This window comes from Condylura cristata, unplaced genomic scaffold, assembly GCF_000260355.1.
Source record: "Condylura cristata isolate star-nosed mole 26May11 unplaced genomic scaffold, ConCri1.0 scaffold00019, whole genome shotgun sequence".
In the NCBI taxonomy this organism is placed as follows: Eukaryota; Metazoa; Chordata; class Mammalia; order Eulipotyphla; family Talpidae; genus Condylura; species Condylura cristata.
Window position 1 is genome coordinate 2,772,846 of NW_004567120.1, and position 19,975 is coordinate 2,792,820.

The following is a 19,975-nucleotide window of genomic DNA, read 5'->3' on the forward strand; positions in this document are numbered from 1 at the left end:
AGGAGACCACATGGCGTGGCAGACCTCTCCTGACCCGCCCGCTGCTCCCCTCAGCAGTGTACTTCGTCGATCTGCCTGTTCTGCTCCCCACTCTGTCTCTGGTGAATCCTCTCACCCTCCGCATCTCTGGCCTGTACCCCAGTTCTATATGGATAAATAAATAAATCTTAAAAAAATATATATATATATGAAAAGATTAAGGCTAGAATGAAGTCTATATCATTAAATTAGAATTAATAATATCACTATCAATTCATGAAATTATAACCTATCAGTTCTCAATGTAATAGGGCGTGGAAGCAAGGACATCCTAGTGGTGATGTACATATTATATACACAGATCTTAGTTTCTAAATATCATATCCCACTAAAATAAATCAGTACTCCTTGGAAAAATAACTGATTAGAGGTCAGGGGAAAGAACACTACAAGCTTGAACATCTTATGGGTGCATAAAGTAAGGAAATGCTCAAGGATCAAGAAGGTATGTGAAAAAATGTCAATAGGAGTCAAACACAAAGAGCTCCTGTTGGAGATCCCTAAGGTGTGAAGTGCTGAGACCAGGAAAATATCAGGGTCATGACTGGAAGACTGGTCATAGCTAAAAGACTGATCAGAATGGGTCAGAAAACTGGCCCATGTACAGATCAGGATGTTCTTTCTTGTGTCAGAGCAAGTACGCCTATGAAACAAACTAGATTAGAAAAGAGAACAGAACAACCTGATAATAGCAGAACCTTGGTGGTGAATGTGTGCCAGAATAATGCTAAATACTAAGACATAAGAGAAGAAACCTACTGTAACTAATCAAGGGGCAGTCTGTCTCAATAAATACGAGTTGCTCTGGGCACTCGAGATGCTTTAACTTGAACAGAGAAGCCTTGTATCCCCACCTCCCGCTTTTCTTAAACTATTTTGTGTCTGTCAATTCATTGTTTCTTGGTTCTTTTGGATCTCTCTCCTCAACCCCATTCACTGAAGCTGGTATCCAATATGAGAACTGAAATAACTGGAACAATATGAGATCTAAAATAATAATGGCAATAGCATATTCATAGAAAAAGAATATTAGTAAATACTAATATAAACAAATGAATACAGAGGTTAGAATATGAACTTCTCCCTTATATTATTATATCAGCTAAGTAAAGGCACAATAGATTAGAACATCAATTTTTTTGGTTTGTTTTGGAAGCTTTTCTATTTATATATCTATTTACATTACTGGTCATTTTACAACATTATTTACTCCCCCCCCCAACTATCATCACCATAGCCCCACACACATTCCTCCCTCCTTCTGATCCCTCTTTGTTCCCCTCCCCTGTAGGGTTTACAATTTTCTGTTTTTGTTTTATGTTGTATTTTATATCGTAATAACAATACACACACAGACCATCAATACTTTAAAGCCATTACAGCAATACATCATTCAGTCAATAATTAAGATTGGATGCATTAATAGGCAGAATTTCTACTGATGGGTCCCAAGATTTCATACTCCTTCAGCTCCAGGCACTGTCAATATGAAGAAGTACTATTCCATGACTGTGCTGGGCAAAATAGCACAGCTGACATTAAAAAGGGGAGGTTATTGCGTCACATGGAGGAAGATGAGGAAGGGGACTAATCTAATCATACCAGTATTTAAAAGTAGAAACAAGCCTTTACCTATTACAAAGGAACATAAAAAGCAAGCAAACTGACAAGACAGATTCACTACATGATAAAAACTCAATGTGCTATTACTTTGAAGATAAAGGGGATCATGAGAGAAGAATTCAAACAGTCATAAGAACACAGGGAAAAGGATTCTGACCAATACCAAGCCAGAAATGGGTATCTCAGATCTACAGAACTGAATTCAGCCAAAATATGAATTAGACAGAAACAGATTTTCCCAAAGAACCTTCAGAAAAGATCAGTCACTCTGACACTTAACAGAGGGTTTATAATACCCTAAGAACAATGCAGAAAGGTTCACTGGACTCCTGACATACATAACTGTGAGATCATAAATTTAGGTTATTTTAATCTGAAAGTCTATAGTAGTCTGTGATAGAAAGTAGTATGTTAATACTTAAGAATCAAAGTAATTGCCAACAAATCACCCTTGACAGAATAATCTAGTAAAACAACTAGAACCAAGTTAACCCAATTGAACATCACCAACAAGGGGAAAAATTACATCAACTGACTTGTAGTATGGTTTACTAACAACACAATAACATTACTTATACAGTACTTCTGATAAAAATAAACTGAACATAACTATAACTAATCCAATTCATATTAAGATATTTTCACAAAAATGACCTTCTTTAACAGCCCTTCCTAGTGGCACAAAGGATTAAAGCACATCATTGTGAAGCTCTATACAGCCAAGGCAGCACCAGTTCAATCCCCAGCCAGGTAACCCTTATGGCTCAGCAGACCACTCCTGACCTGCCTGCTGCTTCTCCCAGCAGTGTATTTCAGTCAATCCACCTATTCTGCACCCCACTCTGTCTTGGGTGAATCCTCTCACCCCTTGCATCTCTGGCCTGTACCCCAGTTCTTGAATGCATAAATAAATAAATCTTAAAAAAAAAAAGGACAATGGGCCATCTTCAGAAGGCTGCGCCCGTGGAGTAGCAGCCTGCGGTAAGCGGCTGGTTGCTCCCCTTGGGTCCCAGTCTCGCCTCCTTTTCCCTTCTGCCCCAGGCCCACCATGCCACAGTACCAGACCTGGAGGCGTCCAGTGCGCAGCCAAGAAATTCTACCTCCCAGATATATGAAGGCAGGTGTGGTTTTCAAATACAGGCATTCTGATGGTAGTTTGTATATTAAAGTAACAGATGGTTTAGTTTGTTTGGTATACAAAACAGAACAAACTCAAGGTGTAAAGAAAATTGAGAAATTCCAGTCAACTAATGCCACTTATGGGAACCAAAGAATCCCACAGTGTTCCACTGGAAACAGATTGACTTGTTTGAAATGAAGACCATCATGTTCTTAGGAAGTTAGTATCTTTTGAATTTGAGAAGTGTTGGGATAGAAAATATGTAACTAAAAGTAAATTGTTAAAAAAAATATAGGGTTGTTTTGTACCTTGTTTTTTTTAATGTTTGCTTTAGAGGGCTAGGAAGTTAAAATCCTTTTTTTTTTTTGGAAATAAAGTCATTTAAGAAACTTTAGACTATTTGGAGTTAGGCAAAATGTATGATTAATTGCTTTAGTAAATTTGTTATCAATAATTTGAAAATGAAATGTCAAAGAAAACCAATTCTTCCTTAAGTTTAATTATTAATCTGTCTTAAAAGGAAACTGTGACTATTTTACTGGATTGATGCTATATATTTGGTGGGGGCTTGCTTTTTTTTTTGGAGCATAAAATTTGTGCTGATGATAGTCCTCAAGTATAAAGTGAGGTAACTGGAATTATCTGCATAGCAATATATGTATAGTAGTATAGTTGAAAATACACCTAAACGTAATTACGGAACAAATATTCTTTACCTTAAACTTTCTAAATTTAAGCTATATTTTTAATATAAAAGGTACATCTTGTTATTAGCTTGTTGAGCAAAGATTAATCTAATTTTCAATACTCAGAAACAACTGCTGTGGCTTCACAATTTCACTGTGTAAGGCATGAACAGAATGATAGCTACGCAACTAAAATGACCATGTTATAGAAATACTTGCCACGTTTCCCATCTAGTTTCTCAGAAGGCTAGGACTTATTTGAACTGTTAGATCTTCGCATATCTCTGTGACACCCCTGACTGTCTCTTTTCTTAACCCAGGTTAAGCATGACTGTCACCACTGTTGTTTCCCATTAAACCGAAGTATGATATTGATATTTATCTCATATTTGTAACCACAATTTTGCCACCTAAATGTAATGTTCACATTGATTCCAACAGTAAAATATTTTTTCATAGAAAAAAATGTACAATTTTGAAAAAAAAAAAGACACAGGAGAAATAGAAAGGTATTCCATACTCATGGACTGAAGAATTAACATCATTAAAAAAGCTATTTAATAAAAGTAATAGACAGATTCAATGTAATTTCTATCAAAATTCTTCATAGGGAGAAAAATCCTTGATTATTTACACAGTACAAAAGATTCCCCAAACAAAAACACTCCTGAGAAAAAAAGGGGAAAAAATAGCCATTTCCCAACATCGAATTATACTACAAAGCAACTATTACAACAGATTGTTATTAAAATAAACAGAGGGCCCTCCCTGGTGGCGCAGCGGGTTAAAGCACTGCACTAAGAAGCTGAAACCACTTCCACATGAGTTTGATTCCCCCCTGCCCCGAGGTGACCACATGGTGTGGCAGACCTCCCCTGACCCGCCCGCTGCTCCCCTCAGCAGTGTACTTCATCGATCTGCCTGTTCTGCTCCCCACTCTGTCTCTGGTGAAGTCTTTCGCCACCCCTGAGTCTCTGGCCTGTACCCCAGTTCTGTATGCACAAATAAATAAATCTTTAAAAATAAAAAAATAAACAAACAGAGATACAAGATCACTGCAACAGAATTGAGAGCCCTGAATTAAACCAGAAACACCTGGACAATTTAAAAGAGCCAGTTTATAATGGAGCAAGAAATCCTCTTAGATAATGGTATTTGAAAAATTGGACAGCATTATACAAAAGAAGGAAATTGTACTACTACCCAACACCACACAAAAAAAATTAACTCAAACTGTATTAAAAATGTAGATGTAGGACCCTCCCTGGTGGCCCAGTGGGTTAAAGCACAGCACTAAGAAGCTAAAGCCACTTCAGCATGAGTTCGATCCACCTGGCAGGGCAAACCTCTCCTGACCCGCCCACTGCTCCCCTTAGCAGCATACTTCAGCAGATCTGCCTGTTTGGCACCCCATTCTGTCTCTGGTGAATCTTCTCACTGCCCCTGAACCTCTGGTCTGTATCCCAGTTCTGTATGCATAAATAAATAAATCTTTAAACAACAACAAAAAAATGTAGCTGTATTAAAATTTTAGATGTAACACCTGAATCCATAATTACTTAGAAGAGAACATAGAGCATGAACAACCTAATAACAATCTTAGAATGTGTTTGGGAACTCGATTCAAACACAAGGGAAACAAAAGCAATATAAACAGAGACTAAATCAAAATGAAAAGCATCTACACAAGAAAGAAATGTTACATCACAACAAGAAAATATTACTGAATAGAAGATATTTGTACCATCATACGTCCATTAAGGGGTTAATATTTTAAATACATAAGAAACTCATAAAACAATAAAAATACAAGCAACCCAATTTAAAAATGGGAGAGGCTCTGCATAGACACTTCTCTGAGGGCATAGATGGGCCACAGGCACATAACAACATATTAATCATCTCTTATTAGAGAAATGCAAATAAAAACAGTTTAAGACAGTATCACCTGTGAGATTGGCTATTATATAAAACAGTACAGTATTTAGTGTTGGAGGACATGTGGTGAGAAGGGAAAATTTATACACTGTTGACTGGAATGTAAATTGATGCAGTCATCATGGAAAGCAGTTTGGAGAATTCTCAAAAGGTTAATATCAATTCTATATAATGCAGTTTCTGGTTATTTACCTAAAAATGCAAAAACTCTAATTCAAAAAGATACATGCACTCCCACGTTTAATGAAATATTACTTACAATAAACAAGATCTGAAAAACCTAACTGGCCATTGATTTAGAAATGGAAAAGGGCCCTCCGTCAGCAATATGAAGCAATCCATGGCCACGGCAGTATGAGTTCGATCCCCAGCAAAAGAAGTGACCAAGATGACATGGCAGACTTCTCCCATCTCTCCCGCTGATCCCCTCAACAGTGTATTTCAGTCAATCTGCCTGTTCTTCTCCCTACTCTGCCTCTGGTGAATCCTGTCCCCTCCTCCCCACCACAGCACTAGCCTGTATGTACCTTGGTTCTTGAATGCACAAATAAATAAAATCTTTTAAAAAAAATAGAAATGGAATTGACTATTATTTAGCTATAAAAACAGATGAAATGTTTCCATTTCCAACAACATGGACGTGCCTAGAGTAAATTAGGCTTAGTGAAATAAGTCAGACAGACAAGCATGCTGTACTTTCATTCATATAGGGCACATCTGGAATACAAACAATTGAATAAAATAAAATAAAAATAAAAATTATACATCTATTACATAAAGGTGTAGTTTCTTTTTATTATGATAAAATTACCATTTGAACCATTTTAAGTGTGTTTTAGTGGCATAAAGAACATTCACATTGTTCTTTCCCCCCAAATATAAATCTTTGGGGGGAAAAAAAAAAAATTTGGACTGAGACCAATTAGGGATTACCAAAAAGGGAAGGTGGGTAGTTCAGAAGGCTACAACAGTGAGATAAAGTCTAGATATGAACTTTTGCTGGGATTTATTGTACTATATATACAACACATGTTGATTCTCACTGATGCATAGCATAAAACTATATAATGTTATCATGCAATATTAACAATAAAAAAGCAACAAATCACAAACAATATAAAAATTTAAATCTTAATATATGGATAACTGCTTGAGTAACATATTTCTATTCTGTTGTCACCTCTTCTAAGTAACCATTCATTACCCCTGCTATCAGCCATTTCAGTTATGCAGAAAACCCTAAGTGTATCCTTCCCTAATCACCTGTCACCTTACATTTTTACTTACCTAAATTTAAAAATCAAATATATTGTATATTCCTTCTTAATTTACCTGTGCTTTGGTTCATCACTAGTCGTGGAGGTGAACTTGTTTCTTCAGAGTCTTCTGATGAGTGTGCCAGGAAGTCATGAAGCTTCTGCACCAATGTATTCAACTTGCTTTCACTATCAAAACAAAAATTTATAGAATTTCCTTAATAAGGTTGTCAAGTATATAACTGAGATTAAAACCTAATAAACTGAAAAAAAAATCTATACTGTAAGTGATATAAAAGAATGTGTATTCAAAAAAAGTAAAGGAAATAAATTTTATTTCACTGAGGATGTAAAAATGAGTAACACAACCTACCTGTACATGCATGCCTAGGCTTGAAATATAATTCAAGGAAAATACTGACATCTGATTCTGCTATACATCATTGAAAATAAAAATTCATTGATTTGTCAAATGTATTTACTGAGCACTTACTCTCTGGTAGCTGCAGAGGTTTTCTTCTTTATTAGTCTATCCTCTGCTTGGAACAAAATAATTATGTTACTGACTGACAGAAAGATAAAAAAAAAAATAGGACTTAGAAGAGGTCACAGATAATTGGGTAAATACTTATGTAAATTATTACAACATATCCCGTTAAGTTAAATAATGTATTTATTTTCCAAAAGTGTTTCTAAAGAATTAAAAGTTAAACTGCAGAAGGTAAAATATGAGATTTCTAATAAAGCAATTCCTAAAGGGGAAAACAGATAAAATTGACTTCATCAAAATTCAAAAGCTCTGTTACCAAAAACATAGTATCAAAGTGTGATAAGACAATTTACATAAGTAGAAGAAACTATTTTTAAAATCAACCTGAAATAGTATTAATATCCTATTATAAAATGTATAGCCTTTAAAAGGGTGCTATTTAACCTTTATATAATGTAATGATTTTTTAACACAAGAATGATGTTGGGATAACTGGATAGCCACATGCAAAATAATTCACACACAACACCATACAAAAAATTATTTCTAAGTGGATTAAAAACTTAGATGTAACATCTAAATCTATAAAATACATAAAACACCAACTATATGCCCCTTGACGTCAGTCTTGGACACGTTTGGGGAATTCAACTCCAACAAGGGAAACAAAAGCAAAAATAAACAAATGAGACTAAATCAAACTAGAAAGCTTCTACCGAGAAAGGAACTGCATCAGAAAAAAAAAAAATTACTACTAAATGGGAGAAAATACATGGATATCATACATCCATCAAGGGATTGATATCAAAAATATACAAGGAATTCATAAAACAATAAAAAACCAAACTACTCAGTTTTAAAAAATAGGCAGACTATCCTAAATTGACACTTCTCCAAAGACAGAGAAATGACCAATAGGTACATGAAAACATGTTTATTACCTCTTATTGAGAAATGCAAATCAAAACAAAAATGAGATATTACCTGTGAGATTGGCATTATTGAAAACACAAGAAATAAATGTTGGAGTTGGGTTCACAGGGAAAAGTGGTGGCGGAAACACAGCAGGGAAAGGTCCAATATCTATGGCAGAGGACTATGGATGCCTTGGTGGTGGGTGTTATATAGAGACATACATCTGAAGTGAAGTAAAGCTATTCATAACAGTGTTGTAAACCAATGTTAATACAATAAAAATAATTAAACTTTGAAAAAACAGTGTTGGAAAGGAAGCAGAGAAAATGAAAACCTTCACTGTTGCTGGGAATGCAAACTGGTCTGGCTTCATGGAATAATGTGGTGATTGCACAAATAATTAAAAATAGAAACTCTACATGATGCAGTTATCCCACTTCAGAGTATTTACCAAAAAATACAAAACTTCTATATAAATATATATATATGGATCCCCATATTTATGGAAGCATTATTTACAACTGACAAGAACAGGAAACAACCTAAGTGCCCCTTAACTAACAGATCGATAAAAAAGATGTGGTATGTGTATATTTACATATATAGACACACACACATACAGGAATGCTATTCAGCTAAAAAAAAAAAAAAAAAAGGTTAAATCCTTCCATTCCCAACAACATGATGGATATAATGGGAATTATGCTTAGTGAAAGAAGCCAGACAGAGAAAATTAAACAATGAACATTCTCATTCATATACAAAATATTGAAAAAACAAGGATCTAATTCAACCAAAAACAAAACAAACTTTCAGACTATAAGGCCAACTGGCAGTTATCAGAAGGGAAGGCAGCAAAGGGAGTGGTAACTGGGCAAAAGAGAATAATGGGATGGAGAAGGTGCAGAACTAGATTAGTGATGAACTTAATGAAGTAAATGCACACATAGGTTCTCAGTGATGCACACCTGAAACAAATAGTGGAATGCAATGTTACTTCAGTAAAAAAAAAAAAAAAAGAGTATAACAACAAAATACTAAAAGGAATAGTGGGTAGGCAAATCAGGGAATGAAGGTCAATTCTAAGTTGGTGAAGACCATAATGTAGTATATACAAATGTTAAACTAGAAACTTATAAACATAAAATGTAGCTAATCCTATAAACCAATGTTACTTCAAAAAAAACCTAATTTTTTAAATAAAATTCAACTGACCAAAATAAATATATAAATATCTGTTTAATTTTTAAAGACAAACAAGCTAATTTCAAAATGGGCAAAGGACTTAAAAATTTCTCCGAAGAAAAAATACAAATAGCCAGTAAGCCATTTTAAAAATGCTCAAGATTGTTTATTAGAAAAATGCAAATCAAACCATGAAAAGATACCATTTTACACTTACTCAGCTGGGTATAATTTTTAAAAATAGTAAGTGCTGGTAAGGATGTAGATAATTAGAATCCATATACATTGCTGGTAGAAATATAAAAAGCTAGTCACTGCAGAAAACCAGTAGTTAATCAAACATCTAAACACAGAATTACTAGATGACCCAGCAAGTCCTCGGAGGAAGACACATGTATAACTATATATAAGTATACATACACATACATACAGCTGTGTGGCTCTGTGTGTGTGTGTATACAGAATAATGAAAATACATGCCTAAACACACACAAAAAAGTATATCAATGTTTATGGCAGCAGTTTTCATTAATGGCCAAAAAAGTAAAAAGCAATGAAATGTCCATTGACTGATGACTGAACAATAGAATATTATGCTCCAGAAGAAAGGAATGAAATGTTGTTACATGCTAAAACACAGCCACTATTGTAAACATTATGCAAAGGAAGCAGACAAAAATGTCACATTACCAGATGATTCTATTTATACATATGAAATATTCAGAATAGGCAAATCCATCTAGACAGAAAATAAGTGTGTGCTAGGGGATGGAAAGAAAGTATAAGTACAGACTATTATTTTAAAGGCAATAAAATTTTGAGAATTAGAATGTGATGATGGTTCACAATATTGTAACTTACCAGAAAATAAACACTAACATGTATACTAATGGTTTAAAGCGTTACTTTGATGAGATGCAAATTTATCTCAAAAAAATTGAAAAAAGGGTGCCTTCCTGATGACGCAAGAGGTTAAGTCTCAGCACTATGAAGCTATAGGCAGCCACTGCAGCACCAGTTCCATCCCTGGCCCAGAGAGGTTACACACATGGCACAGCAGATCACTCCCTCCCACGTGCTGCTCCCCTCAGCAGTAGATTTCAGTAGATCAGCCTGTTCTGCATCCCCCTACACCTCTGCCCTACACCCCAGCTCTTGTAGGCATAAAAAAGTACTTTTTTTTAATTCAAAGAAATTCAAGAAAATAACTACATAAAAATCAAATTTGCACATTCACCTACAAAAAATATACAACCAAAATTTAGAAGGTAAACTAGCTGGAAATTTAAAATTTAAATTCTTATATTAAAAACAAAATTCGGGCCCTCCCTGCTGGCGCAGCGGGTTAAAGCACAGCACTGAGAATCTAAAGCCGCTTCCGCATGAGTTCGATTCCCGCCTGCCCCGGAGGTGACCACATGGCGTGGCAGACCTCTCCTGGCCCGCCCGCTGCTCCCCTCAGCAGTGTACTTCGTCGATCTGCCTGTTCTGTTCCCCACTCTGTCTCTGGTGAAGCCTTTCACCGCCCCTGAGCCTCTGGCCTGTACCCCAGTTCTGTATGCACAAATAAATAAATCTTTAAAAAAAAAAATTCGAGTAAATAACTGCAAAGGGGCAGGAAAGTAAACAGTTTAAAAAGAAAGCAAATACTAAGTAACAAAGTTGGGAGAAACAGTACTCCAGGCTTGCTAATAATAAAGAGAGTCAACACTAAAAACAATGTGAATAAAGGAAACAATGTGTCAGGCTTCCTGGTCTAGGCACCACCCCCCATTCAAGCAGACCACTAGTACTCAAGGTCAGAGTTTCCTGAGAAAGAACCCAATGCATTCATGAAAGTAATGGACCCTCCCTCCCGTGCAAAAGGTTAAAGAGCAGCACTGTGATGTTAGATAGCCACAGCTACTTCAGCATGATTTTGATCCCAGGCTAGGGAGGTGATCCACATGGAGCAGCAGACATCTCCTGTCTTGCCTGCTGCTCCCCTCAGCAGTGTACATTGTAGATCTGCCTGTTCTGTTCCCCACTGTCTTTGGTGATCCTCTCACCGCCCATGCACCTCTGGCCAATACCCCAGTTCTGCATAGATAACTAAATCTTTAAAAAAAGAAAGAAATGAAATTCAACAGACATACTGCAACTAAAATTTTGTGTGGAATTTTGGCTGCTGTGTTTTTGGTGGAGAAGGTTGTTTTACAGAATTCTGAAACAAACTTGCCTGTAAGGTTAAAGGTACCAAAATGATAGTATTTGTGTTTTTTTGTTGTTTGTTTTTGCCATGACCTTCCTTGGGGAGCATAGTCAGATGTAAACACTAAATTAACCAGCAAGTTATTCAGTGTCCTTAATCTTAAATTAGAAATGAAATCAAGATACATTTCAACCATGGCACATGAAACTCATTGGATCAAAAATTAGAGTAAGAATTATGCCTTGGCCCTCCCTGGTGGTGCAGCAGGTTAAAGCACTGCACTGAGACATGAAACTCATTGCATCAAAAATCAGAGTAAGAATTATGCCTTGGCCCTCCCTGGTGGTGCAGCAGGTTAAAACACTGCACTGAGAAGCTAATGCCACTTATGCATGAGTTCGATCCCCACCCGCCCCCGAGGTGACCACATGGCGCAGCAGACCTCTCCTGACCCGCCCGCTGCTCCCCTCAGCAGTGTACTTTGTCCATCTGCCTGTTCTGCTCCCCACTCTGTCCCTGGTGAAGCCTCTCACCACCCCTGAGCCTCTGGCCTGTACCCCAGTTCTGTATGTACAAATAAATAAATATTTAAAAATAAAAAAGAATTACGCCTTGTTACATTTTGTCCTTTCAAGAGAAATTAATGAGCAATGGTTGTTCTCTATAGAAATAAAAGGAATACTGCCTAAGGCCAGAATAATTGTCCCCCTCATTCCTTGAACTCCCAACAATCCAACCATGACTCCAGCTATCACACAAATACAATGTAGTTGGTCCAAATCAGTGCAGTCCATTCATAATAATACCACATGCAAATAGCAAAAATGTAAGATAATAAAATTAGAACCTTTTCCTTCTGTATAAGACAGCACTTACAGGCAAAAACATGTTGGTTATATTATAATTGAGGACAGAGGCCAAATGATGAAAACAAATTTTTATTGCTAAATAATTTTGTCCTTTCATTTGCACCATTATCTACAATATTCCAGTAACTTAATTTTGAGCTGTGAAAGAAGTATTAGTTTTAATTAGCATATCATTTTAATAGCAAATAACTTCAATTCCAGGAGATGTCTTGGCACTTTGCATGTGGGGCAGCTGGAACTTATCAGAGGGATGGGGTGTGGTGGGGTTTGGGAGAAGGGTCAGGCAAAGCAAACTTCCCAGGACTAACAGCCCTACTTACTACTCCAGAACTGTTCCCCATGCCAATTAATTTAGTGGCTGGTAGGAAGACTGGATATGGTACAGAAGTATAGATTGGACACAAGGGGGGGGGTGACACAAGCTATGCGACGGCTATCGTCTGACAGATTCCAGGTAGCTCGGGAAAAGCTCTGAAAGATCAGACTTTCCATGCTAACTTGTGTTATGACCTCCCCTTTTTGTATAATCGTAGTATCAAAATATTCTGAGCAACTTTCAGCCTACAATTGGATTGCCTCAGCTGCATAAGGCCTGCCTGCTCTAACAAGCAAGCACTGCACCAGGGTGAGAAATTCCTCTGAAGTCAAAAGTGACTCAAAAATTGGCTGATCAATAAAAGCAAATCTTATTCTACTATCTCACCTAGCCTCCTATTCAGCTTCTACGGAATTACTCAAACTTCCTACTGTCTGGCTTTAGATATGGAAATTCATCCAGGATGCCTGTTTTAGAGCTAGTCAAGTTTTTTACCTGCTACACTTCAAAGCAACCCACAAAAGTCTTTCTGGCTAGTCTTTCAGGATTCTACTACCTAGTCTTTAGATAAGCAAATTCACCCATGTCTCCTATTTAGAGCAAGTTACACTTTCTACAGTCTGGACCTCAAGGAAACTTACTTAAAACCTTTTAGCAAGTTTCTTCAAAGTAGAAAACTTACTTAAAACCTTTTAGCAAGTTTCTTGATTAGCAAGAAATTCCCTCTTCCTGAGACCCCAGACCATTTTCTTAGAAAAAAGGTGATTGTGATCTTAACCCCTTTCATATGCTAATGCCATCCCCCTGCCTGCTGGAAATGTATAAAATAAACCTCTGTTGAAGGCAAAACACGAAGATTTGCACCCAACTCCGACTCCCGTGTCTGCCTCACACCCGCTCCTCTCCCCCTCTTGGAATCTCCGCACGCCAACGCCTTCCCATCTTAGGGTCCTGCCTGTGTTGTCTCCAGACACCTCAAAAGTTGGAGCTGGTCTCCGACAGGGGGGAAATTCAAGTAGAAGAAACACAGTGGAAAATGGGTGCAATGACCAAACCAGATTGTGTCTTCACTTCCGATAACAAATGTCTCAACATAAAAACTGAAAAGTACTTGGAAAACAAGTTTCTTGTAAACTGGAAGACAAAGTTAAAAATTATTTTTTCTACCAGGAATAGGGTAACGATAAAAGCATCATAAGTAGAAAATGAGATTATCAATAGAGTGAATTTGTTTATAAATTATATAACCTGGAGTAGGATCTATGAAAAAGCATTAATTGCACCATCACTTTAGAGAGGGATTAACGTTAAATTAAAGATCAGTGTTATTAACAAATCTTCATAATCCATTTTCCCATTACTGTGTTCAATTATCAATATTCATATTTTACATGCAACTATTTTCAAATATTAACTTAGCTAAGAGCATCCCCTTTGTTAGTCAAGTTTGTGCTAACAAACCCTAGTAAAGAAATGAAGACATTAGTTTATTAAATTGCTTACAGAAACTTGAGAACAGCATGAATATTTTCATTTAACAAGACAATGAAATACATGAAGAAATAAATAAGGCTACAATTAAAAGCTATATAGTGTTAAAAATGGTTATCATTCTTTACCTATCATATAATGAAGGCAGAAAATGACTATTCATCATTTAAGATAATCTCATGTATGACCAAAACACATTTAGAAAACAAGTTAGCAATAAGTCTTTGATCTAATATTAGATCTACAAACAATTCTGAATAAACTTTATCATGAGACACTGAAATATATTACAGCAAAAATACTGTAAGTAATTGAAATGTACAATGGCTAAGTAAATGGGTATGCTTTAAAATCCCATAATATTGAACTAGTGATTAAAAATAATAAAGTTCAAATACAATTTAGAAAATATTTCAAGCTATAATATTAACCAAAAATTGCTGGCTATAAGTTGTACAGAAGGTATAATCACAATTATTTTTTAAAAATACATAAAACTATTGCAATAAAATACACCCAAAAAGTTATTATTTATGTACAGATGACTTTTCTATTATTTCCTAAGACTTTTCAAAGTAATCTACTTACATTTAAGTAATATGTGTATGTGCAAGTGTTTAAACATTATTATCACATTAACCCTTTTAGTATACAATACTTAGTTCATTTAATTATTAGTATACCAGACTTCACTAATATTAAATGAACAGTAATTGACAATTTTAGTGGCACTAATCAAATAAATTCTTTCCACATCCTTATTTACAAGTTTATTACTCACTGAAGTACTGAAAATCTCCAAACCTATATGCTTATTCAGGTTAAATTATAAAAACTCCTTTGAAAAGCTGCCAGGTATTACACAAGCATATAAAATCAATTCCAATTGTCTGTGCCTTGATTTTTTAGTCTCAAATATGCTACCAACCCTTAAAGGTTCCTACTATGCCACCCATATCAGCACCTGGAAGAGGGGAGTGAAGGAAGAGGAGAATAGAACAAGCAGAGCGGGTTAACCTGAGGGAGAAGAGGATCAATCTGATTACACGAGTTGTAGGCTTTGAACATCTACCCTGGCTTCCACTGAGGAGAATGAGGCTGTTCTGGGTCTGGCGGTCATAGGGCAGTAAGCTACACTATCCCTGCTGCTGGGATTGGAGAGACCAGAGAGAAACCCAGGGAAATGAGCAGAATGTTTTGCTAGAGAGAACATGAGCAAAGGATTCAGAGCACATGAGGGAGCCAAAGAACAGCTGAGACATGAGGACCTACTACCCGCAAAACATCTGAGTGAGACTTCTTACTGACCCTCTTTCCACTGTAAGATCATGATCTTGTTGACACTTAAAAAAACTAAACAGTGGGCCCTCCCTGGTGGCGCAGCGGGTTAAAGTACAGCACAAATAAGCTTAAGCCACTTCCACATGAGTTCGATCCCCGCCTGCCCCGAGGAGATCCACAAGGCATGGCAAACCTCTCCTGACCCGACCGCTGCTCCCCTCAGCAGTGTTCTTCGTCGATCTGCCTGTTCTACTCCCCACTCTGTCTCTGGTGAATCCTCTCACCCTCCGCATCTCTGGCCTGTACCCCAGTTCTGTACGAATAAATAAATAAATCTTTTAAAATAAATAACTAAATAGTGAAGGATCAAAGAACCTCCAGAGGAGGTTCCTTGCTTCACTTGCCAGAGAACCATCCTAATTAACCAGTATTGCACCCAGAGTCCACTGATTTCAGGCAAAACTACAAAACCTTCTGCACATCACAGATAAGGCGGAATGTACTAGAAGGGACATACAGTCATCTTCAGTGAATATAAGTTGAGGGGAGATACACTTGTAGGCTGTGGTCAAAGGCAGAAGGCTAACATAAAAACTATAGTAGACACTGAGAAATGACAGCACCAGTGAGAAAACATGAGTGAGTGTGGAGGCACACACACTGAGGGGAAATGTTTGCAGATGAACTGGGGTAAACCCAACAGGAAAGGTTCCTAGTAAAAGCAACAAGGACAATACTGGCCCTGCCTCCTTCCACCTCTAAAAACTGGTACTTACCTTGTGAGGTGCACCATGACAGCAGAGTCTCTTTTTAGACGCATAACCTAAAAAATGGAGGACTACTTGATGCCATAAGCCTATCACTGCCAGAGTATTCACAGGGGTGTCATGAAGAATCCAAGCACCTCCCCCAATCCTTGACTCATCAACTACAAGATCAGATCTCAAATACATGGAAGCCATGAAAGGCCAAATACAAAACATCATATAAGAACCACATCAGCACCCACAGGGAAGGTAAAACTTCAAATCACTATGATCTAGAATAAAGAATCCACTAGTGGCAAAAAGAAACCTTAAGAAAATATCACCACAGATGGCACACGGGTGACTTGGTGATGGGAAACCCTTGGGGATTACAATTGAGATGGGGGAAAAAAATGTACAAATGATGTAAAAAAAAAAAAAGATTAAAAAAACACAAAAATATAGTTGAGAGAAAATATAGTCAAAAAAAACACACAACTGAATGACAATAGGAGAAATTAAAAAGTAGAGTCTAGAAAAGTTTAAAAAAAAGAAAATATCACCACAACAGTATGAAAATTTGGGCCCTCCCTGTTGCCTAAACAGGTTAAAGCACAGCACTATGAAGCTCTCTGCAGCTACTGCAGCAGGAATTTGATCAAAGAGGTGACCCACATGACTTGGTGGACCACTCCTGACCCATCTACTGTTCCCCTCAGCAGTGTATTTCAATACATCTATCTACCTGTTCTCCCCACTCTGTCTCTGGTGAACACACACACACACACACACACACACACACACTTCTGGCATGTACCCCAGCATAATAAACAAATCTTTTAAAAAATGAAAACTCTCAAGAATCCAACCACAAACATAAGGAAGTTTTTATCATCCTATGATACCTCATAGGATCAAATATCAGAGATAGGATATCAAATATCTCATAGTTCAAAATGCCACAAAAAAAAATTCAAAGAAAAGGAAGAAAATGCAGAAAAGCAACTCAAAGTGATACTGAAGAATGCTGAAAAGCTAATGACATAACAAAGGTCACAAAAACAAGTGAACAGGAGAAATACAATTAATAAATTCAAAACAGGAATTTAAGATTTATATAAGATAAAAGAATGGAAGAATGAAAAAACATCAACAGAAGAAATTAAATTCTGCAGAAAACTATGGAAGCAGGCCCTCCCTGGCGCACAATGGGTTAGGACACAGCACTGCAAGCTAGCCACAGCTGCTTCTATGCGAGTTCAATCCCCTATCTCCACACAGCAGCACAGCAGACCTCTCCTTGTCTCATAAGCTGTTCCCCCTCAGCAGTGTACTGCTGGCTGTTCTGCTCCCCGTTGTCTCTGGTGAATCCTCTCACTGCCTCTGTACCTCTGGCATGTGCCAGTTCTATATGCATAAATAAACACTGACAAGATAAAAAATCAACACACAAAAATCATTTGCCAACTATAAGCAAACAATGAGCTAAAAAAAGAAATTCAGAAAGTAATTCTTAATTAAAAAGTTACTTCACTGAACTTTTAAGCTTATGTACAACAAATAAGAAACAGTTACCACATAAATTTCATTTACAATCTCACCAATAAAACTTAATTGCCTAGAAGTAAACCTAACAAAAGGTGTAAGACTTATACAAGGAAAACTATAAAAAAAAATTCTTAAATTGAAGACACAAGGAAATGAAAAGATATCCCCTGCTCATGGGCATCAAAAGATACAAAAACCAAAACAAAGGGACAACCTACTGAAAAGTAGAAAATATTTGTATACTATATAGCTGAAGTGAGACTTAAGTTTCACAAAGATCACACAACTCAACAAAAAGAAAACAAGTAAGCAACCCAATAAAAAAATATATACAGGAGAGCTAAATAGGCATTTCTTCAAGAGACAAAAAGATAGCAAACAGGTATGTGAAGAAATGGTCATCATTACCTATCACCAGGGACTGCAAACTGCAAACCTAGCATGAGGGCCCTCCCTGGTGGCACAGAGGGTTAAAGCACAGCACTGCGAATTTGGCCAGGTCCTCTTCAGTGCAAGTTCCATCCCCCCCCAACCCCCAGGTGATCCACATTGTGCAGCAGACCTCTCCTGACCCGCCCACTGCTCCCCTAGGCACTGTACTTCCTCAATCTGCTTGTTCTGTTCCCCACTCTGTCTCTAGTGAATCCTCTCACCACCTCTGGCCTGTACCCCAGTTCTGTATGCATAAATAAATTAAAATATTTTAAATAAATTAATTAAATTAGCATGAAAATATTTTCCCTTCCTTCTATTTCTAAAGTCACCGTGGGCTGAGTTTACTGGCTAAGCTTTGACATTGGCACTTGACAGTTCTGTCCTGCTTTGTTAGGAGCCTTATCCTGTAGAAAGCTCCACTTCTGTCCTACTTCTTCAGGATGTTGTCTTGTAGAAAATTCTATTATTACACTAATTGTCTTCTAATTGAGAATTTATTACACTAATTGTCTTCTAATTGATAGATGGAAAGGGGAGCACAATGGACTATGGTAAAGGGTTGAAGAGAGCCTTAATGGTGGGTGTGTTGTGGAACATGCATCTGAGGAGATAGCACCCTATGAGTGAATAACATACAGTGTTGTAAACAAATGCTGTCTCTGTTGAAAACAAATTTTATTTTATTCAATGATACGTTAAGATTTTCTCAACCCCCATTTTCTTTATACTTGGTGTATACAGGCACTGGCATGAGTGTCAGGAACTGCATAGCGAAGATTCTCTCCCATATTTGAATTGAACTAATTCCATCTTCAACCTTGAAGATTACTTTTTTAAAATCAGATGTTACTGATTTACCATTGGTTTACAACAGTATATAATTTGGGGAGTATATCCTCACATTTCAATGTGTATATTCTTTGCCCACACTCTAGAAGACCAAATGAACAAACCCTAAAAATGACTATAAAATTGAGTAGGGCTGCTAAGGTTGGAAAAAGGAGTGAGGAAACACAAGGAGTTATGGTGGGGCACTATGGATGCTTTTGATGGTGAGTGTGGTATGGTAACAGCTGAAGAGGTAGATCCTGTATTTCTGAATCATATACACTGTTGTAACTGTTACCTAAATTTTAGAAATTACATAAAAGGTACTCAAGTCAGAAAAAAAGGAAGCTAGAGGAAAAATAAGGACAACTTATCTATAGAGGAACAAAGGTAAGCACTCTGACATGTAAGAGCGTAGAATAAAATAAAGTACTAAAAGAAAGACAATTATAATAAAATATGCAGTAAAATGATCATTTAAAAAGTAAAGTTTCTCCCACAAAGGTAAAGACCTTCCAAGAAATTTAAAATTTCATGAGAGAAAATTAACATAGGTCAAAAACAAATCTACAAAGTGAGTTCGAGAAGGAATAAAAGTAAAACAACTAGTTTTATTTCCTTTATTATTAACTGACCTAATAGGTAATTGTTCAAATAATAGCAAAAATGTACTGGCTGGATTACAGTTCAGGGTAAAGGGGACGCAATAGGAATATTTTGTTATAAGGCACCTATACAACTCCTGAATTGCAACAATGTTACTGGAAAGCAAACGAGTAACAAATGTACACTGCAAACTGTAAGACAACCAGTAACATTTTTCTCTTAAATAATTTTTTAAGATTTCTTTATGCGGGCTCTCCCTGGTGGCGCAAAGGTTTAAAGCACCACATTGTGAAGCTCTCCAAAGCCACTGCAGCAAGAGTTCAATCCCCGACCAGGGAGCTGACCCACATGGCTCGGCAGACCTCTCCTGACCCACCCGCTGCTCTCCTCAGCAGTGTACTTCGTTGATCTG

General features: G+C 36.9%; 1 protein-coding gene and 1 pseudogene across 4 annotated transcripts in view; one reads left to right on the forward strand and one right to left on the reverse strand.

Moving 5' to 3' along the window:
- Positions 1 to 19,975, reverse strand: part of ATRX (alpha thalassemia/mental retardation syndrome X-linked) — a 211,434-nt gene that overhangs the window by 158,326 nt on the left and 33,133 nt on the right. For all 4 annotated transcript variants that reach the window (XM_004685605.2, XM_004685603.2, XM_012727135.1 and 1 more), the window contains exon 2: positions 6,739 to 6,851. In XM_004685605.2, coding sequence (XP_004685662.1) covers positions 6,739 to 6,851 — 113 coding nt within the window. The remainder of the gene's footprint in view (positions 1 to 6,738; positions 6,852 to 19,975) is intronic.
- LOC101630969 lies at positions 2,711 to 2,966 on the forward strand (annotated as a pseudogene).